Source organism: Pollicipes pollicipes, unplaced genomic scaffold (assembly GCF_011947565.3).
Source record: "Pollicipes pollicipes isolate AB1234 unplaced genomic scaffold, Ppol_2.1 Scaffold_4219;HRSCAF=4965_pilon_pilon_pilon, whole genome shotgun sequence".
Classification (NCBI taxonomy): Eukaryota; Metazoa; Arthropoda; class Thecostraca; order Pollicipedomorpha; family Pollicipedidae; genus Pollicipes; species Pollicipes pollicipes.
This window is the reverse complement of record NW_023596448.1, coordinates 28238456-28259599: the sequence shown is the minus strand read 5'-3', so window position 1 is coordinate 28259599 and position 21144 is coordinate 28238456. Positions and strand designations below refer to the sequence as shown.

At 57.3% G+C, this 21144-nt stretch overlaps 1 protein-coding gene across 1 annotated transcript in view; it reads left to right on the top strand.

Moving 5' to 3' along the window:
• LOC119095308 (dynein beta chain, ciliary) overlaps nucleotides 1–21144 on the top strand; it is a 91004-nt gene that overhangs the window by 49889 nt on the left and 19971 nt on the right. Inside the window, exons 47-71 of the mRNA XM_037218158.1 lie at nucleotides 885–1095; nucleotides 1576–1703; nucleotides 2081–2229; nucleotides 2550–2719; nucleotides 3211–3323; nucleotides 3993–4166; nucleotides 4454–4646; nucleotides 5019–5131; nucleotides 5817–6010; nucleotides 6957–7176; nucleotides 8278–8439; nucleotides 11761–11844; nucleotides 12072–12187; nucleotides 12399–12555; nucleotides 13211–13399; nucleotides 14345–14466; nucleotides 14870–14987; nucleotides 15623–15856; nucleotides 16465–16591; nucleotides 17746–17879; nucleotides 18413–18541; nucleotides 18857–19010; nucleotides 19266–19408; nucleotides 20264–20433; nucleotides 20878–21016. Of these exons, the coding sequence (XP_037074053.1) occupies nucleotides 885–1095; nucleotides 1576–1703; nucleotides 2081–2229; nucleotides 2550–2719; nucleotides 3211–3323; nucleotides 3993–4166; nucleotides 4454–4646; nucleotides 5019–5131; nucleotides 5817–6010; nucleotides 6957–7176; nucleotides 8278–8439; nucleotides 11761–11844; nucleotides 12072–12187; nucleotides 12399–12555; nucleotides 13211–13399; nucleotides 14345–14466; nucleotides 14870–14987; nucleotides 15623–15856; nucleotides 16465–16591; nucleotides 17746–17879; nucleotides 18413–18541; nucleotides 18857–19010; nucleotides 19266–19408; nucleotides 20264–20433; nucleotides 20878–21016 (3843 nt within the window). The remainder of the gene's footprint in view (nucleotides 1–884; nucleotides 1096–1575; nucleotides 1704–2080; nucleotides 2230–2549; nucleotides 2720–3210; nucleotides 3324–3992; nucleotides 4167–4453; nucleotides 4647–5018; nucleotides 5132–5816; nucleotides 6011–6956; nucleotides 7177–8277; nucleotides 8440–11760; nucleotides 11845–12071; nucleotides 12188–12398; nucleotides 12556–13210; nucleotides 13400–14344; nucleotides 14467–14869; nucleotides 14988–15622; nucleotides 15857–16464; nucleotides 16592–17745; nucleotides 17880–18412; nucleotides 18542–18856; nucleotides 19011–19265; nucleotides 19409–20263; nucleotides 20434–20877; nucleotides 21017–21144) is intronic.

Genomic DNA, 21144 nt, shown 5'->3' with positions numbered 1-21144 from the left:
CTCATTCCTCCTTCCCCTCTCCCTGTTTACTTCGGTTTGCTTTGTTGGGCTGCCGCGTGAGGGCGGATCATTACGCTGCTTCGATTCAACGAATATATGTTATGTTGTTTGCCCCTTCTCTCCCTCGGTTGTGTACTTACTTTGTTACAAGGATTGTGGTGGAAATCGCCGCATCAAAGGGCATCCCTCTCAAGCGTGAGCTATTTTAACCTGCTGAGGTTGTGTGTGAAAGGCACCCTTTGGTCGTGTATTGCCTAGTAAGGCCAAAAATCGGGACCAAACGGTCAAATGATCACTGCACGAACACAAAACGACACTTTTCTGTGCAGAAAAGTGTTAGCTGGCTTTGAATCGCGTTCAGTGCAAAACAAGTTGTTTCGAACCGACATCAGACTGAATAAGGTCATCGCTGCGTATTAATATGGTTGCCTCCCGAGAACGTTATTGACCAATTCATAGTTACTCTTTTCTGGAAGGCTTTTCTTTTATTGTATACCCAATTACATGCAGATTTTGTCTTGGAAGTTGATGCATGCTGCCACCGAAAGGTTTTTGTCATAAAATTGTGTCGTAATACCTGCCTTGCAAGCCGTCAAAAGTGGCATAATGATCAAGTGGCCTGAATGGGCCTGCCAGCATGTTGTCTTTACAGTACCTGCTCGGTAAGTGGATCGCTAACTATACCGAAAGTCGTGGCAGTGTCATTCGTTTTTTCCACGGCACCAGAGAGGAAACAGTGTCACCCTTTGTGGCGACATTTGTGTTGCAGCGGCACGTGCATTCCTTGCTCATGGTAAACCTTGACGAAATATTTTGTTGCAAGACATACTTCACCAACTTGTTTTAGCCCTGTACCGTTTTTGAGCTCTGATCCGGTGCTGCAGGTGGTCCAGCTTCAGGAGTTGCTGGACGTGCGACACTCCGTGTTCATCATCGGCAACGCCGGCACCGGCAAGACGCAGGTGTGGAAGACCCTGTTCAGGACGCACCAGAACTTGAAGCACAGGCCCTACTTCAATGACCTGAACCCCAAGGCTGTCACCAACGACGAACTGTTCGGCATCATCAACCCGTCGACGCGGGAGTGGAAGGACGGTGAGTGGGCGGTGCCAGCGGCGGGAAGCGGTGGCCATGCACCGACGCTGTCCCGGCGCGGCCCCTGTCACCGTTCGCCCACGTCTGATGCCACGGGTGCTCTACATACACCGGGCAAGGCTTGGACATCTCAAGGTTCTTTACACCGAGGCAGGGAATGTCCTATGTATTTGCTTCCTGCCTAGGGGTTACAGGTGTGGTGGAGTGGTCCAACGCTTATTGTTGTTACGTCTTCCCCGTTCTGAAGCCCACAGCCAGTGTTGCCCGCGGACGGTTTTGCGTTAGCATGGAGCATGGTGGGCGGCTCAACGGCTGCATTATTGGTGGTTGTGCTAGCGCGTCAGCAGTGAAACGAAGTTTCCACGTGTCACGAGAGCACCGCGGCCGTTTCCTTATACGCCGGAGCCAGTGGCCGCCCCCGCCCGCGGCGCTTTTGCTCGCGATAACGGCTAATGTGCCGCCGCGGTCGCTGCGGCGCAGGCCTGCTGTCGACGCTGATGCGAGACATGGCCAACCTGACCACGGACGGGCCGCGCTGGATCGTGCTCGACGGCGACATCGACCCCATGTGGATCGAGTCGCTCAACACGGTCATGGACGACAACAAGGTGGGCGGTGGGCCCGCCGCGGCTGCGGGCTCGCCGCGGCTGCGGGCGGGTGTCGGCTGGTGTTTGTGGCGCTGACGGAGATGACGTCGGGAGTTCTGGCACTTGTCAAAGTGCTCTCCCTTGTTCTCGGTGTTCACTCGATAGTCAATGCTGGCAATGGGCTCATAATTGTACGGAAGGACTTGCCTGAAGGCTCGCAAATAAACTCGCCCAAGTGTCTCCCATTTCGAATGGTACTATCCACCTTGCCCGACTTGGCCACTCACGAACGTGCGGGTAAATCTCATGCGTATCCGCCACACGGTTCTGGTGAGGCGGGCGCGCCAGCGGGCACGTACAGAGGCGCGCGCTGACGCCGTGCCGCGGCGCGCGCGCAGGTGCTGACGCTGGCTTCCAACGAGCGAATCGCGCTGACGCCCAGCATGCGGCTGCTGTTCGAGATCGCCACGCTGAAGCACGCCACGCCGGCCACCGTGTCGCGCGCCGGCATCCTCTACCTGAACCCGCAGGACCTCGGCTGGAACCCGTGCGTGAGCCGGCCCGCCGGCCGCCGGCGCACGAGCCCGGCCGGCCCCCGGCTGGCGACTCGGGCGCGGCAGTGTAGAGAGGGGATGGACACATCTTTCTGATAGGGTCCGGGAATGCCGTTCAGGGGGGATCGTGGGACAATGAAAAAGTGTGTGCTCCGTGCATGTAAGGCTTGGTGATTAGTCATACTGTGTGTAGACCTGGTACAGTTCAGTAATGACGTGTTCATTAATGAGGCTCACGTCAGTGACGCAGGCGACAAGCGACACGCCAGTGAATGGCTCAGCCGTCGTGACAGCGCGCCGTCGGGCTGGCCAGGTTCGTGAACAGCTGGATTGAGACGCGCGAGATCCAGTCGGAGAAAGCCAATCTGATGATCCTGTTCGACAAGTACGTGCCCGGCTGTCTGGAGGTCATGCGCACCCGGCTCAAGAAGATCACGCCCATCGCAGAGATCTCCCAGATCCAGATGCTCTGTAATCTCCTCGGTCAGTGCCGGTCGGCGGCAGTGCTTCCGATGATTTTTTGGGCGCGTGCGACCGTCAGTGGCTGCTTTAGTGAGCGGAGTTTTGTTTTATCTCTATCCGCAAAGACCTCACAGCTAGGGGCTTGGAAAAATGTCCATGCTAAGATAGAACGGCATGAAAAAGGCTAATGGAAATATCGCCATAATTAACTTCGACATACCTCTAGAGGTTCTCAAACATGTTGCGCTGTAAACCTTTAATGTAAAAAGTGCAGCTGTTGTCGGCTCAGTGTGCTAAGATGTTCCGGGTGTATAGTTACGTTGCGTATAATGCCAGCTTACCAAGGTTTTCATCTTCCTTCTTTTAACGTATCCGACATAAAGTCGCGTCATTGGAAATGCTATAACTTACTTGTACTAATCTTTAGCGTGGAGTTTTATCCCCCCACTACAAACATTCCAGCGACACACATTGGCAACCGTTGCTTATATAGCTGTTTTCTGTGTGGGCAGACTGCATGCTGACCCCAGACGCCGTGCCGCCCGACTCCCCTAAGGAGCTGTACGAGCTGTACTTCTGCTTCTGCTGCGTGTCCGCCTTCGGCGCCAGCATGTTCCAGGACCAGGTGGGGCGTCCACCGCTGACGACGATGGTCAGATGATCACATGCGATATGGGTGCGGTTGAAATGGGGCATTCCGCATTGGGTTGGGTGATAAATTTGCAGTTATATGACTAGAAGTCAGCTAATGTGATCACGTTCTGGGTTAGACACCGTAGTATGCCGTGAGTTACGGTTGGTGGGTACGGATGGAAGGGAGTTCTGTCAATCTGCTTGACTGGCGATAAAGTAGCGGACATTCATGAAGTACGTCCGAGTTACGCGTTGGATCTGTGTCCGATGTTGCTGTAGTTATCAAGCAGCGAACGTGCCGCCGCCGGACATCAGCACTGACTGTGCCCAGCTCGGGCTGGCTGTGCCCGGCTCAGGCTGGCTGTGCCCGGCTCTGGCTGACTGTGCCCGACTCGGGCTGACTGTGCCCGGCTCGGGCTGACTGTGCCCGGCTCGGACTGACTGTGCCCGGCTCGGGCTGACTGTGCTCGGCTCGGGCTGACTGTGCCCGGCTCGGGCTGGCCGTGCCCGGATCGGGCTGACTGTGCCCGGCTCGGGCGGACTGCCCGGCTCTGATCGACTGTGTCCGGCTCGGGCTGACTGTGCCCGGCTCGGGCTGACCGTGCCCGGATTGGGCTGACTGTGCCCAGCTCGGGCTGACTGGGCCCGGCTCGGGCCTCAGATGACCGACTACCGTGTGGAGTTCTCCCGCTGGTGGGTCAACGAGTTCAAGTCGGTCAAGTTCCCTGCTCAGGGCACCGTGTTCGACTACTACATCGACAAGGACTCGCAGAAGTTCGTGCCCTGGTCCTCCAACGTGCCGTCCTTCGAGCTCGACCCGGACATGCCCCTGCAGGTGAGAGGTTCAAAAGCTTGTCGTCTGGGGGGCTTCTGACTTCGACTGTAGGGAGATACGCACGGGACAGAAATGAATTCCGTTCCCGGGATTCCGTCCGTTCCCGGGATAAAGATAGTGCGCGCCGACAAAACGCGGACGGCCGACGTGGAGCAGGTTGTGCAGAGCCGCTGTTTGGAGCCCAGCGACAGCGGCTGCTGGAACGGCTGCTAGTATGGGCACGCCGTTGTGGAGTTGCGTGGTGCGGCTGGTGCCGGTGTGCCGGCTGACGCCGCCTGGCCCGGCAGGCGGTGCAAGTACCGACGCCAGAGACCACCCGGCTGCGCTTCTTCATGGACAAGCTCATGGAGAACCGGCACCCAGTCATGCTGGTCGGGCCGCCCGGCTCCGGCAAGACGGTGCTCATCAACGACAAGCTGGGCCAGCTCTCGGAGGACTACATGGTGACCAGGGTGCCCTTCAACTTCTACACCACGTCCGGTCAGTGCCCAGCTGGCGGGGCCGCGGGGAAAGGCCGCCCGCGCGCCCGGCGAGGGGGCTCCGCGGACCGAGAGCACGCGCAAGCTCCGGCACACTTGTCCAGGGACTTGCTAATAAACGCCGCAGAGTTTGCCTGAGAAGCTTGGCTTACCAGCCGAGAGCTGTTTGTTTCCATTTTTACAGCTTCTATAGCCCAAATTTGTGTCGGGCGTTCATGCTGGTCTTTTCATGCACAACTGAGAGTGCAATGGAAAGCAGGTCTAGAGCAAGTCACTTATCAGCAACGACTGACTGATTGAGATCAGGTGAGACCATACATTCCAGCGTCGTTGCGTGGCCCGAGTATGCCCGTTGACCGCTGGCCTGTTGCAGAGATGCTGCAGCGTGTGCTGGAGAGGCCGCTGGAGAAGAAGGCCGGCCGCAACTACGGCCCTCCCGGCAGCAAGAAGATGGTATACTTCGTGGATGACATGAACATGCCCGAGGTAAGGCGATGCTGACCGACCGCTTACTACCGCGGCTGCTGCCGGTAAGTGGCACAGCGCGCCTCCATCACGCGTCTTCCGAACATCCAGCTGCAAAACAAGTAACCCCAGTCAAGCTGACACTCTTGCTTTCCGCCCCCCCCCCCCCCCCCCCCCCCCCCCCCCTCCTTACCACACAAGCACGCCCACACGGGGGCCGACGTTGAACGCAACCAACACGACGGAGGACCATCGCTTTCTTGGCAGGCGCATGCTTATATTTCGACTGCGTGCGTGTGAGCGGTGTTTGCCGTCTAGTTCGGGCGCCGCTGTTACCAGAGTGCAGCCCGCATCTGATGACGTTCTCGTGCGCACGTCTCCGCCGCCACCGCTGCCGCTGAGGTGCGACGCTCGGCCGGCGACTGACCCGAGCTCGGTCGTCCGGCGGCTGACCTGGCCTTGATCGGCCGGCGACTGACCTGAGCTCGGTCGTCCGGCGGCTGACCTGAGCTCGGTCGTCCGGCGACTGACCTGGGCTCGGTCGTCCGGCGGCTGATCTGAGCCCGGTCGTCCGGCGGCTGACCTGAGCTCGGCCGTCCGGCGGCTGACCTGAGCCCGGTCGGCCGGCGGCTGACCTGAGCCCGGTCGGCCGGCGGCTGACCTGAGCCCGGTCGTCCGGCGGCTGACCTGAGCCCGGTCGCCCCAGGTGGACCTGTACGACACGGTGCAGCCACACACCATGCTGCGCCAGCACCTCGACTACAACCACTGGTACGACCGCACCAAGCTGTCGCTCAAGGAGATCCACAACGTGCAGTACGTGGCGTCGATGAACCCGACGGCTGGCAGCTTCACCATCAACCCGCGCCTGCAGCGTCACTTCGCCGTGTTCGCCACCAGGTGGGTCTGCTGGCGGACGCCGGCGCGGCCCCAGGCGGGCTTGGACGGACGGGCCCGGCCGGCGTCCGCGGCAGCCTGCAGCGACTGCAGCCGTTTTGTGCTGTGCCATGTTGTGTTGTGCCGTGTTGCGTTGATTAGCCGGAGCGTCAACGCATGGCTCTCAAAACGGCGGTAGTGATGACGTGGACATGCCGGGAACATGAATGTGAATATGATGTGAGAAACATGGGCAAGGGTGCGGCCGGGCTAAGGATATGCGGCAGGAGACTGTTCAGTCTAGCACGCCAGGCTCAACTGGTGGTATAAAATAGGCTAGGCGAAGCCTGCAGGGCATAAAGACACCGGCAACAAAACACAGTGAACGGAAAAGACCGCTCGAGCTTCGTTTGCTATCGTTTTGTTGCCCTCGTGTTTCATTTGTCTCGTCGTTTTCGTTTCGTTGACATTCATTTCTATGATTTTGTCGTTCCGAACTGCACTTGAGATATGACAATCCAATGTTCAAAGCAGCACACAACTGACGACTTGCTGCTGCAGCTGATGGGCAGGTTATGACCGGCACGACGATTGGATGGTGCTTTATCGAGCCAGTGAACGCCATGCATTTAACCTGTTTCCTTATAAAGCGCATTAATTGGCTTGCAATTGGGTTGATTGTTCTGGACGTATTGCATTGCAGGATAATCCTGTTGTGCAGTATAACGCTGTTGCGTTGCATTTACTTGGTTGCATTGCACTGTGTTGGAATTGCTGGTACATCCTAAGCACTCAGCATTCTCTGCACAAGAAGCCAGGACAACGAGATGCGCTGCAACCCGGTGATTGGAGGGGAGGCCAGCAGTCTTGCTTCAAGCCTATCGAGCTTGTGCGTGGTGATTTCAAATGGACTATCCGGCGTGGTCACCATCAGGAGTACAAATGACCATGCCTGTGTTTCAATTTTCAGCTTCCCCGGAGCCGAGTCGCTGCACACCATCTACAATTCAATTCTGCACCAGCATCTGAGTAACCCGCTGAACAAGTTCCCGCACCCGCTGGTCAAGACGTCCCCCGGCATCGTGCAGTCGGCGTTCGCCCTGCACCAGAAGGTGTCGCAGACCTTCCTGCCCACCGCCATCAAGTTCCACTACGTCTTCAACCTGCGCGACCTGAGCAACATCTTCCAGGTGGGGGGTCTTACCGGACAGGGCTCGCGACAAACGCCCGACCGTGTCCCGCCGGGCGGGCGGGTGCCGCAGTCCTGTTGCTGTGGTTTTATAATTTCCTTGACTTGTCCTTTGTCACTTTCATAATTATTCGGCAAAAGGTCATGGTCCCTTCATTTGAATAACTTCTATGAGGGCCCGCTTTGCACCGTTTGGGAACAGTCGTAATTTGGCTGGTATTTAAAAAATAGTCGCTGGGGCACATCGTTCATCCCTTCACGACAAACTTTGTAAAACGCAAACTAAGTCGTCATGTAACGCCATCAGCGAGGTTGGCGCTTTACTTGGAACCAGCGCACTGCAGCGCATCCCACCGGTCAGGAGAGGCCGCGGTACCCTGGTGGGCGCAGTCCGTGTCACCTTCGAGTGGCTGTAGTGAGGGTGGCGGGACCGGCCGACTGCCGCAGATTGTGCTGAGCCGAGTGACAGGGTCTGTGTGCGGTGGAATCGCGTGACGGGGTCTGCAGTTGGTCGTGGGTAGCTTTGCTGTGCCGCGTGACGGGTCTGTTGTTCTGCCATGGCTATGTTATGCCGCGTGACGGGTCTGCTGTTATGCCATAGCTATGTTATGCCGCGTGACGGGTCTGCTGTTATGCCATAGCTATGTTATGCCGCGTGACGGGTCTGCTGCTATGCCATGGCTATGTTATGCCGCGTGACGGGTCTGCTGTTATGCCATAGCTATGTTATGCCGCGTGACGGGTCTGCTGTTATGCCATAGCTATGTTGTGCGGCGTGACGGGTCCGCTATTATACCATAGTTATGTTGTGCCGCGTGACAGATCCGCTATTATGCCACAGCCATGTTGAGTCGCTTGACAGATCTGCTGCTATGTCATAGTTATGTTGTGCCGCGTGACGGGTCTGCTATTGTATCATAGCTATATTGTGCCGCGTGACGGGTCTGCTTTTATACAGTAGCTATGTTGTGCCGCGTGACGGATCTGCTGCTATGCCATAGCTATGTTGTGCCGCGTGACGGGTCTGCTATTATACCATAGCTATGTTGTGCCGCGTGACAGATCTGCTGCTATGCCATAGCTATGTTGTGCCGCGCGATAGGGTCTGCTGTTCTGCGACAAAGACTCGATCAAGATGCCGATCGACCTGGTGCGGGTCTGGCTGCACGAGGCGGACCGGGTCTACGGCGACAAGCTGGTCGACGAGGAGGACGGCACCTCCTTTGGCAAGATCCTCGTCGACATGGTCAAGAAAGGCTTCGAGGTACGGTCTGCCGTGGTCGAGCACCCGACGGGAGAGCGATCAGGCCTTATGCTGAGCCTGCGGGAATCGTACCACAGGGTGGCGTTGACTTCCGTGATTCGACTGTGCAGTAGGTTGACCCACTTTCGTTATTTTCATGTCAGTGTACCTTGTCGTCGGCGAATGCGTAGGTTTTGTCACGTACCCTTTTCCGATTATATTGATATTGAGCGGTCTTGGCGACTGGTGCCTGCTCCCGATGATCATGGTGCTCGTGTTTGAACGTCTGCACCATGCGCTGGGGCATGCCGTCAGAGCCAACAGTGTTGCTGCTGCGGTATCTATCAGCACAGGTGGCTGTGTATCTGTAGTCGATCTTGATCTCTCCTTCCTCGCATGTGCTACCAATGATTACCAAGGGCCATGTTCGTGATGCTTGGGAGTACTAGGCTAAGACATAGGTCTTAAATGCTTTTCAGTGAGAGATGTGACTTAAGGGATCATCAACCGAGCCTATCCTAGCAGAAAATTGTAGGCTACGATAATATATAAGCATATATATATATATATATATATATATATATATATATGTATATATATGCGCTATAGTCCAGCCTGTCGAATGTATGTTTTTTAGCGACGCCTAGGCCATGTCTTCCTTTTTCCTCTGGCTGCATTGAAGGTAAACAGGGGTAACTTTCAACCGGTCATGTCTTTTCTCTCTCGTACGATGTCTCCACGGTCGTAGCCGGTCGCGGTCTGAGCCGGCCGCTCCGCACCGCAGTGCCCGCTTGGCGCGCGTAGTGCTTGCAGGATCTTACACTCCGCTGTTGCGTCTATGAGGCGCGCGACGGCGGTGATCGAAGCTGATGTCATGGTGTCCGTCAAGGTCTCGTGTTGAACGGCGGGTTCTCCATCACGTCCGTCTGCATCGTTTCAGGATTCAGCCGGAGACCATCTCGTGAGATAGGGCTCGACGGGCACTAACTAAAGATTAACTGCTCCCATGTAAACCAGACTAGAGTAGCCGCCAGCACCGGCTGTAAAAGACGCCGCTAAGATGGCTCCCCACATCCGCGGCTTCTGCACAGCCGTCCGCGCTGTGCTGCGTTAAATGTCAAATGTCAAACATACACTCTAACTTAGACTTAACTGCCCCCATCTAAACCAGACTAGACTAGCCGCCAGCGTCGGCTGTAAACGCCGCCGCTAAGATGGCTGTATGTCCGCGACCGCGGCTTCTGCACAGCCGTCCGCGCCGTGCTGTGTTAAATGGCAAATGTCTGGTTGTCGCAGAGCCTGCACGACACGACTGGCCCCAACGGTCAGCGCGTGTTTGGCCGCGGCCCCCGAGAGACACGGGCTGAACTACTGCCATCGTCCCCCTCTCACCCCACTCCGTCTCCCATACCTTTCCGTGCTTGTGTCAATGCTGACACCACGGCAACTTTGAAGGTGCCGGCCACAGTTTGAGTTGTCGCCGAAAGTGTCAGCGGGTTAAGACAACCTTTGATGAACCCTTGTTGGATGAAAGCGTGCAACTCTACAGTAAACAGTTACTTGAGAAGTGCACAGGACATGCTTGTCCACCCCCTCACCTCCCGGTCAAAACGCGCATGTGCTTATGCTAATGCGTCGAGTGGCCCAACTGACAACCGAAACGTCAGTGCGTCCCGCTCTCCGAGACGATTTCTGCCAACCTGCCGTATAGATAAGCTGTCATAAACAAAACGCAGATAAACGTGTGAATGTGTACCGCTAAATGTTGGCACAGCTCCGCGTGTGGATGTGGATGTACCCCAGCAGAGCTGCCGAGGACCGGCCCGGTATGAATGTGGACATGCTCGGCTGGTGCCGATACAGACCGCCCGCGTGTACCTGTGGCCGTTTGTCTGCCGGGGCGGGCCGCCCGCTGAGCCGGCCCGCTGCGCCCGGCGTCGGGCGGCGCCCGTGTGGGACGCGGCGCCGCCTCGCTGTAGCCGCCTCTGCCGCTGCCCCTGCAGCTTGCACGGCTGACCGAGCCGGGCGGGCCGCCGGACGGCACCGAGCTGCTTCTGCCGCCCTCCCCGCGCTCCCCACGGCCCGCGGCGACCGCCACTGCAAGTAGCCGCGCCGGCCGGCCGGCCCGGTCGCCGGCGCCAGCGCCAGCGCCAGCGGCTCGCCGCGCGTTTGACGGGGGATCGCACGACGCATGTCCCGGCTTTGAGTGCAGTTCCGCACGCTTGGACCCACTGACACGCTTGTGAGCCCGTACCCGGGAGATGATGTGTGCATGTGGGCAGGCGCGTGCGTGTGTGTATGTGCGTTCGTGTGCTTGCGGGCGCGTGCATGTGGATGTGTATGGTATGTGCCGGAGAATGTGGAAGACGCTCTGCCCGAAGTTCTGAAGATATACGTTTGAAAAACGTACATTTTCCAATCATGTATTGTCTAAAAGGTGAAAAGGGTAAAAAACCTCATCCAGTTTCAAAGACGCTTGGGTTACCGAACGGCTCAAAGCTAGGCCGAAATATGTTCGACCACTGTGAACCGAAGCTTTTTTGGCATGGGAGGGGCGGCAGGCGTCAGTGGATAATAGCCTAGGGTACGACGCATAGTGTTGATAGTGTTTTAGTCTAGGTAATGATAATGATGAATATGACAGCGTTACAAAGCGCTTGTTAACAACTACAAGGTAGACATGCATGACGGCTATCGTGCAGAGGTACGTCTTGTACATACTCGTGAGGGTGTTGTCAGGGGTGCGTATGATATGAATCTGCTTCTTCACGTGCTTGGTCATAACACCGTGTTAAATTAACTCTTCAATGACTGATGGTGCGTGGTTTGCAGCCAGTTATGGTAAAAGGAGAAAGAAGCTTGCCTTGACGGCATGGTTTGAAGCATGATGCGTGCGTTCAGCTCCACGAAGGGATAAATGGAATGTGTATTATTGTGCGGATACACCACTGCTCACGCTTTCAGAATATTTGCGCCTCGCAAGTATTCTGATGCTTTATGCACCGAGGTTGAGACGCCCACCTCACGCTGAGTGACGACTTCGATGAGATTAACGCATTTTCATCGTCTTTGTAGTCACTTGACTGCGTGTTTATGAACAGGTTAGATATCGCTAAGTGCATTAAACTGTCTTTACACCATGTATTCTGGTCTACACTCTTCGTGTTATGGGAACGGTCATATGGTACTTTCCAGGACGAGAGCGCTTATCTCACGGAACATACCAGTAGAGACTGGACCCGATTAGCACATGATGTCACGCTTGATTTTTATGGTGATTTACTGTTGGAACTGAATGTCAGTTTTACGCTGTCCTCATCCCATACATGTGTGTGCACTTAGGAGATGGACGACGCAGTGGTGATGCAGAAACCCAACATTTGGTGCCACTTCGCCAAGGGAATCGGAGATCCGAAGTACAACCAGGTGTGTGTGAAATTCGTTCAAGGCACCACTAGACGCTCGAACTGCTTACTGTTTCAAGCACTTTGCGTAGCAAGTCGCTGCGATAACTGCTGTAGTGGGCGGACATTTTCTTCAGATTGAGGCTCTCTATGAGTCCAATGATTCGGGTGATCCGCAGAGTCCGTCCTCAGAGGCCGCTGAATCGGTGGTGTTCTCTGGCGCCGCTGACGCCCGCGCCCCGCCCACAGATCGGCGGCTGGCCGGACCTGTCACGCCTGCTGAAGGAGGCCATGGACTCCTACAACGAGATCAACGCCGCCATGAACCTGGTGCTGTTCGAGGACGCCATGATGCACGTCTGTCGGTGAGGGGTCACCGGAGGTCACCGGGGGTCACCGGGTCGCACTAGTGCCGGCTGATGGCCGGTGCGACTTTGTCAGGATTCATAACACTTTTGCTAAAGCAGGCTGCAGTTTGATTTGATACGCAGTAACACGAAAACTGCAAAGATGCCGACTGTGCGTCATGCCGCGTTGTGCGATGCCGGCTGACGGCGCGGGCTGCCTCCACCGCAGCATCAACCGGATCCTGGAGTCGCCGCGCGGCAACGCCCTGCTGGTGGGCGTGGGCGGCAGCGGCAAGCAGTCGCTGTCCAGGCTGGCGGCCTTCATCTCCGGCCTCGAGGTGTTCCAGGTCACGCTCAAGAAGGGCTACGGCATCCCCGACCTGAAGGTGGGCGGCGCCGGTCGGTCGGCCGGTGGGAGCCGCCGCCGGCCCGGCGGCTGGCGGCACGGCTGGGGCAGGCCGCCGCGCGGTGGGCACTGCACGTGAGGCTGGCAACGTACACGTTGTCTCTGCGAAGGTCTTTTCGGTCCATGCTGGCGTGTACGGCCGGATGTACTGAACCCAAGGATCAACATGCAGTTTTTCGCAGCTGCTGAGAAATGCGTTGTTTCCAGTGAAGTGCCGCCATTTACTCGCCTTCCACGCGAAAAGTTTGCGCTGCGGCTTTTGCCCTGGCCGAAGATCTGAAAGCACCAGCGTCACTTCCACGCCATCCTGCAAGGAAAGCTTATTAACTGGGTCAATCCCTGATCGGGCAATCGAAAATTGTAGGTCCTATGACTTCGGCCTTAGGACGGTAGGCACTAGGGCGGTACCTTTGACACGGCGGACGGAGGCGGCTCGTGCTGAGCTCAGGGCGGTACCTCTGACGCCGTGGGCGGAGACGTCTCTCGCTTAGCACAGGGCGGTACCTCTGTCGTGACGGGCGGAGGCGGATCGTGCTGAGCACAGGGCGGCACCTCTCACGCGGCGGGCGGAGGCGGCTCGTGCTGAGTCAGACCACACCGCCGACATCGGCTGACGTAGCCGTGTCGCGCCGCAGGCTGACCTGGCGGCGCTCTATCAGAAGTCGGGCCTGAAGAACGTCGGCATGGTGTTCCTGATGACGGACAGCCAGGTGGCCGAGGAGAAGTTCCTGGTGCTCATCAACGACCTGCTGGCCAGCGGCGAGATCCCCGACCTCTTCCCCGACGACGAGGTGGAGAACATCATCGCCGCCGTCAGGAACGAGGTGCGGCGCGGACGGCGGCGCGGCCGGCTCCGACGGCGGGGGTTCGGGCGGACGTTGGCAGCGACGGCGGACGCCGCCTTCAGCCGTCGCCAGTCGGTAGTGGCGCCGCTGCTATCGGGGGAGGCGGCCTGACGTGAGCGGTGACGTCACCACCGGCGGTCAGTCCGGGCGTCCGGGCGTCAGTCCGGGCGTCCGGGCGTGTGAGCTGGTCTGAGCGGCTCTGGTGCCAGGACGCAGTTGAATGGCGTGGTTCACAGTGACGTGGCCATGACAAGCCCGAGTGTTTTGACACGGCGCTGCTGTGGTTGTTGCGTAGGAACGGGCTGTGTCACACCACCACGGCTGTCGTGGCAACTGCTGCCGCGACACGGCACGCAGGCTGTCGTTGCGCTATGACATATTGGTGGTCACAGCAGCACGTCACGTTATGAGTCGTGAACAACGGTGATCATGGCTACATGCCTTGCGGCATGACGGTCGTAGCGACGTTTTACGACACGGTTCGGTGGCAGTCATGACAACATGCCTTCATGCGGTACATCAGTCTGGCCATGTCAAGGCGACATGTAACATGGCATGTGACGCGGAGGAGTCGGTAGGGTCAGCACGTGTCGGTATGGGCACGTGACGCGGCGCATCGGTGGTTGTTACGACACACCATCGCTCTCGGGGCGTTCACTCGCTTGCGAGCCTCCAGACTGGGTTCAGAGTGGAACCAGGTTCAGAGTGAGTGGCTTGTCGTGATGTGAATGCCGAGAAAGGCAGACTGTCCCTCAGTCGGGCTCCAAACAGCATGCTTGAAGACGATGCAGGCTAGCTAATGATTAAGCCAGGTCCTGCATGCCGATGAAGCGGGTTGAAGCGACTAAACACCAACATGTCGATTATTCCCGCTCTACCAGTGCCCACCTTCTGACCGCCGGCTGCGTCTCCGTGTTTACTCAGGTCAAGGCAGCGGGAATGCAGGACACGCGCGACAACTGCTGGCGCTTCTTCATCGACAAAGTGCGCCGCACGCTGAAAGTTGTGCTCTGCTTCTCCCCGGTCGGCACGACGCTCCGAGTCCGGTATGACACTGGGAACAAACCTGGCCGTTGGAAGCGGTTAGACAGTCGCGGAGCCCAACGTGTTGGTTCGGGTGTTCGCGGTAGCAATGCTGGTCTTGTTCACTTGTCCCCCGTTGTCATGTATTTCGAGAGACACGCAATCATATAACTATCCGGTGCTGGGCTTAGTTGTCCATGCGAGAGTTGGCCTTCTGAACGGGTGCATGTGCGCTTTAGATGATTGTGATGTGCTTGATCAAAAACTTCTTTCGTTTTATGCTTAGTGTTTGTGATAATGTTTTGAGTTAGACATATTATTTAATTTCTGCACTCACATGTGAAGTAATTACCGGCGATGTTCTCCATTCAATTGCGTTGTGCGCCTGGGTACCAAGACAGATACAGCAATGTCATCCATTCATAGAGCTCGCAAGTTCCCGGCACTGATCAACTGCACGAACATTGACTGGTTCCACGAGTGGCCGGAAGAGGCGCTGGTGTCGGTGTCGCAGCGTTTCCTCAGTGAAGTCCGAGAGTTGCCGGTAAGGCCGACCGCGTCGAGCCGTCTAGGACAGCAATCACAGCGTGTTGCTAGCCCCGTGTCGTTGCCACTTATATATATATATATATATATATATATATATATATATATATATATATATCTATCTATATCTATATCTATATATGTGTGCATAAATGTATATATATATATATATATATATATCTATATCTATATATCTATATATATATATATGTGTGCATAAATGTATATATATATATATATATATATATATACAATTCTATGCATTATATGTCTATATACACATACAACTATATAACTAGCTATATATTTATATATAATGTGCATGCATGTATATGTGTTAATTGTGTGAATTTTTATGTAATCATGTATTTTATGTATGTTAATTATCAATGATTACGTGTAACTTTGAAAAAGCCACCAGATCTTGTGGAAAGTTACGGAATCTATGAACATGAACATGAACATATGTATGCATATGCTGTTCACACGGCCAATGCCAAGAAATCGAAGACTTACGCGTCACAAATAGGAAGCTTATGCTCACTCCGTTCCCTGCCACTTTTACCAATAATTATATCCAATTATAGCAAACCTGCATGACGGTGTTTTCACTGATCTTCTGTTCGTTTTCAGGAGCCCTTGACTGCGAAGTCTGCACAGTTCATGTCTTTCGTGCACGTTTCGGTCAACGAGATGTCCAAGGTGTACCTCGCTAACGACAAACGCTACAACTACACGACGCCCAAGTCCTTCCTGGAGCAGATCGCCCTCTACAGTAAACTGCTGCGGTTTAACGTGGAGGACCTGACGTCCAAGATTAATCGTCTGGAGAATGGGCTGGAGAAACTGAGGAACACCAGCTCCCAGGTGCGTGCTGTCCCACCCTCGGCGCGGAACCCCAGTACCGCGTACTTCTGTGTGGCCGAAAGGATTCTGTGGTTGTTATGTTGCGGCATGCGAAGGGGCCGCTGGTGCGCTGTAGTGACGACGTGGGACCAAGTTCTCGGAATAGCGTAGAGGTCTTACATCCGAACTGATGGCTCTCATTTGGCACGGGTGTGACGGCAATTGTACCTTAGACATAGGTCCATGATTTCTCCGGCTAGGGGGAGACAAATGTACCATTTCTAGTCTTTATCTCAGGAGCGCGGAGATCGGAAGCGGTGCAGCAGCCATCCTTAGACGATCAGCAGCCATGTATATCTCTGGAGAGAACTGGAACATGGTGGTTAGAGATGGGCATCCCACTAGGTGCAAACATTTAAGACGTAAATTATCATTAACTTTATCTTGAATGTCAATATGAATACAACTGTTGTCTTCTTCCTTCGGCCGTGACGGACCCTGCACTCTGCTGACTGGCATCGACCAGTCATCGCTGAGCTGTCGGACTCGTGCTGTCCGGAATCTCTCCCAGCCTGTGCTGGTCCGTGGTTTTATGATCTGAGGGTGCTAATGCGGCTGTCGACCGCCAGGTGGACGATCTGAAGGCCAAGCTGGCGTCGCAGGAGGTGGAGCTGAAGATAAAGAACGAGGACGCGGACAGGTTGATTCAGATCGTCGGCAAGGAGACGGAGACGGTCACCAGAGAGAAGAACATAGGTAACCGTCGGGGCTGGGCTGTGTCGCTGGCTTAGTTGTGGACGCTGTCCAGCAGCGTGTCATCTCCAATATTGCGGCTTGCATGAGTCACGTCCAGCAAGCCATCGGCATATGTCTGTTTGACCGTCGGCATATGTCCCGACCGCCGGCACATGTCTGTTTGACCATCGGTACATATCCTGACCATCGGCACATGTCCTGACCCTCGGCACATGTTCTGACCCTCGGCACATGTCCGTCCGACTGTCGGCACATGTCCTGACCGTCGGCACATGTCCGTCTGACCGCCGGCACATGTCCGTCTGACCGCCGGCACATGTCCCGACCGCCGGCACATGTCCGTCTGACCGCCGGCACATGTCCCGACCGCCGGCACATGTCCGTCTGACCGTCGCCTCATGCCCGTCTGACCGCCGGCACATGTTCTGACCGTCGGCTCATGTCCGTCTAACCGTCGGCTCATGTCCGTCTGACCGCCGGCACATGTCCGTCTAACCGTCGGCTCATGTCCGTGTGATCGACTGCACGTGTCTGTCTGACCGTCGGCACATATCCTGACCGTTTGCCTATGTCCTGACCGTCGGCACATGTCTATCTGACCGTCGGCTCATGTCCGTCTGACCGGCAGCACATGTTCTGACCGCCGGCACATATCCTGACCGTTGGCTTATGTCCTGACCATCGACTCATGTCCGTCTAACCGTCGGCTCATGTCCGTCTGACCGGCGGCACATGTTCTGACCGCCGCCACATATTCTGACCGTCGGGCCATGTCCTGTCTGTTGGCTCATGTCCGTCTGACCGTCGCCACATATCCTGACCGTCGGCTCATGTCCTAGCCGTCGGTATACGTCCATTTTGCAGTCGGCACATGTCCGCCTGACCGTCAGCACATGTCCTGACCGTCGGCACGTGTCCTAAACGTCAGCTCATGTCCGTCTTACCTTTGGTACGTGTCCGTTTGACCATCAGCACATGTCCTGACTGTTGGCTCATTTCCGTCTGACTGTTGGCTCGTGTCCATTTGACTGTCGGTTCATACCCGTCTGACCGTCGGCACATGTCCTGACCCTCGGCACATGTCCTGACCGTCGACTCATGTTCTGACCGTCGGCGGTGCCGACCGCCTGACCTTCGCCGGGGCCTGTCGCCAGCCGACTCCGAGGAGAAGAAGGTGGGCGTCATCACCGTGGAGGTGGGTAAGAAGCAGCGCGAATGCGAGGCGGACCTGGCCAAGGCTCAGCCGGCGCTCATCGCCGCCAAGGACGCCCTCGACACGCTCAACAAGGTGGGCGGGAGTGGGTACCGCTCCGGACGCGTTGGGGGACGGAGCGAGCGGGACGGCACGGCGGCTCGTTTGCCACCACCACGCCAAAACGGTGTTGCAGCGGCCCTGAGAAGGCGTCTCAACTGTGGTGGAGCTTTTTCTCGCACTTGTGATGTAGGATTTACCGAAGAGATGTTTTAAGCTCAATTGTTTATAAACACATGTCCTTAATATTTTTACTGTTTCCTGAAGGTAAAGAATGCTGCCTGATTGCAGCAGTATGTGTGTGTGTGTGTGTGTGTGTGTGTGTGTGTGTGTGTGTGTGTGTGTGTGTGTGTGTGTGTGTGTGTGTGTGTGTGTGTGTGTGTGTGTGTGTGTGTGTGTGTGTGTGTGTGCGTGCGTGCGTGCGTGCGTGCGTGCGTGCGTGCGTGCGTGCGTGTATGTGTATGTGTGTGTGTGTGTGTTCGTGTGTATGTGCGTGTGTGTGCGTGTGTGCGCATGCGCGTGTGGCTGTGTTGCGTGACCGCAGCCGACGCACAGCGTGTGTGCCGCAGAACAACCTGACTGAGCTGAAGTCGTTCGGCACGCCGCCGCCGGCCGTGGTGAACGTCACAGCCGCGGTCATGGTGCTGCTCGCGCCGGGCGGCAAGGTGGCCCGCGACCGCTCCTGGAAGGCGTGCAAGGTACGGCGTGACGCTCCGAGCCGGGCGGCCGGTCGGCCGGGCGCTGTCCCGGCGTGGGGTGCCGAGGCACGAGGGACGGACTCCGGTGACATGTTCGGACAGCTCCTGGAAGGTCTGCTCTTCAGGGTCAGATGTGCGGTGCTTCCCGCTCGTGGTGCCGGGGAGAAGGGGGGGGGGGGGGGGCTGAGCAGGCTGGCTTCACCGCTGCACGTCCTGGCAATAGTTGGCGCGTGCTCGTGTGTTGTGTTGGTGGAGCGTGAGCCTGCTGTGTGCGCGCTGTGTCATCTGACGCCCGCCGCCGACGCGCCGCGGCAGGTGATGATGGCTAAGGTGGACGGCTTCCTGGACGAGCTGCGCAACTACGACAAGGAGCACATCCACCCGGATTGCCTCAAGGCCATCAAGCCGTACCTGGCCGACCCGCAGTTCAACGCCGAGTTTATCCGCTCCAAGTCGCTGGCGGCGGCAGGTCAGGCAGGAGGTTACACGGGACCGGGGCGGTGACGCGCGCCGACAGAGCCCAGCCGTCGCCGAGACGAGCGGTGGGCCCTTGCCGTGCGCCATGCATTCGTTGATTAAAAGACCAGAGAGCTGTGTCTGTATCCAGTGTTGTTCCGCCCACCACTCGACGGCCTTCACGATCGATTGTTTGCCGAAGCAGTCTGCTACGGAGCGCTGGCTTCGCGCTCGCCTTAACGGAGCCGCTGGCCGGCCGACGCCGCAGGTCTGTGCGCCTGGGTGCTGAACATCGTCAAGTTCTACGAGGTGTACTGCGAGGTGGAGCCCAAGCGCCTGGCGCTGGAGGCGGCCAACGCCGAGCTGGCCGCCGCCCAGGACAAGCTGGCCGAGATCAAGGAGCGCGTCGTGGTGAGTGGCTGGCGCGAGCCGTGGGTGGGTGCTGTGGATCCGGATCCTGCTGTGGATCAGCACCCGGATTACCGGTGCCGCGGCCACGCTGTGGTGTTCTGCGGCGTGTGGCGTCTGTCGCATGTGGCAGAGTCTTCTGCTAGTGGGTGGGAGAGCTGGCGCGGCGCGTGCGGGGGTCTGCCGTGCTAGGGATGTGGACTGGCATCGGCTGGTGCTGCGGTCCTACTCGGCGTTCAGGCTCCCGCGTCTACCAGGCGGCCGGCGGAGGTAGACTGTGCCGCGGTGCTCCGCTGCACGGCGGGAAGCCGGTCTCACAGGCGTCCGCCGGGATCACTCAGTAATGTGGCGGCGGGGCCCGACGGGGCGGTCAACGCCCACCGGTCGGGGCCTGGGAACAGGGCTCGATACGGACCAGCGGCTTGCTTAGAGGACTGGAGTGGACTTGTGTTACGTCGGCCCGGTCATGGCGGACGGTCGTCCTCGCAGCACTGCAGTTGTTGACTCCTGTGTGGGCCCCGTGCACAGCTGGCTGTCGGTTCTGAGAAGCGGGTTGGGATGGTCTGCATTGCCGTGGTCCCTGTGTTAAATAACGTGCATTATCTGTCAACATCTGGCTGTCTCCCATTTCCCTGCCATATTTGCAAATATATCTGTGTGACGAAAGCCCGTCACCTGCCCCTGCTGGCTTAAGGCTGGCTCTACCCTCGAACCGACCCGGCAAATGTGACGGGACCCGGAGCGACGGGAGCTGTGGGGGCCGCTCTCCCAGCTGATAGTGACAGTGCCCGTCTTACCCCCCCCCCCCCGCCCCTCAAAGTGAGCGGGTCCAACTGACGCGCCCACGCGCCCGGCCAGGTACTGGAGGAGACGCTGGGAAAGCTGACGGCCGACTTCGAGGAGGCCACGGCGGCCAAGGTCAAGTGCCAGAAGGAGGCGGACGCCACGGCTTACGTCATCGACCTGGCCAACCGGCTGGTGGGCGGTCTGGCCTCCGAGAACGTCCGCTGGGGAGAGAGTGTCGCCAGGTTTGCACCCGCCGCCGCCGCCGTTGATGCTGCTGCAGCTGCTGCGGCTGCTGCTGTGGCTGCTGCTGCTGCCGGCCGGTCGGGCCGCCAGCTCAGGGGCGGGGAGTTATAGGCGGCTGTCTCGGAGCCCGATCGGCCAAACTGCCCCGTGAAATGAAAATGTGTCTGTACAGGCGTTGCGTGTGGATTGATCAGGTGTTTGAGATTTCGTCGTTTGCGTTTAGGTCGGACTTGTCCGTTTAGTGGCGGTCTTGTTTTCAACATGCGTGACTCAAACTTGATGTTTGCTACGCATAACCATTCCTGGGGTTATGCTCAGGCTCGCCTGCTCCGACCAGCGAGCATGCGACGGAGTGAAAGCCATGGCTTTCGGCAGCCACATTTTATGTAATAAGCGTCCGACACGTGAGATGGAGAGCTGCCATTTTGCGGTCGCCGTGACAGGTACAAAGAGCAGGAGACCACCATACCGGGGGACGTGCTGCTGGTCACCGCCTTCATCTCGTACGTGGGCTGCTTCACCAAGCAGTACAGGACGGAGCTGCTCGACAAACAGTGGTTCCCGCAGATCACCAAGCTGGAGGTAAGCGATCGCTCCCGAGGAGTAGCAATCAGGACGTGTTTCACACATGTTACGAGGATGTACGCTCACGCATACAGAATTGGGGTTGCGACGCGGCTGTACGTAGACAGCGCGCCGGCAGTGTCGCG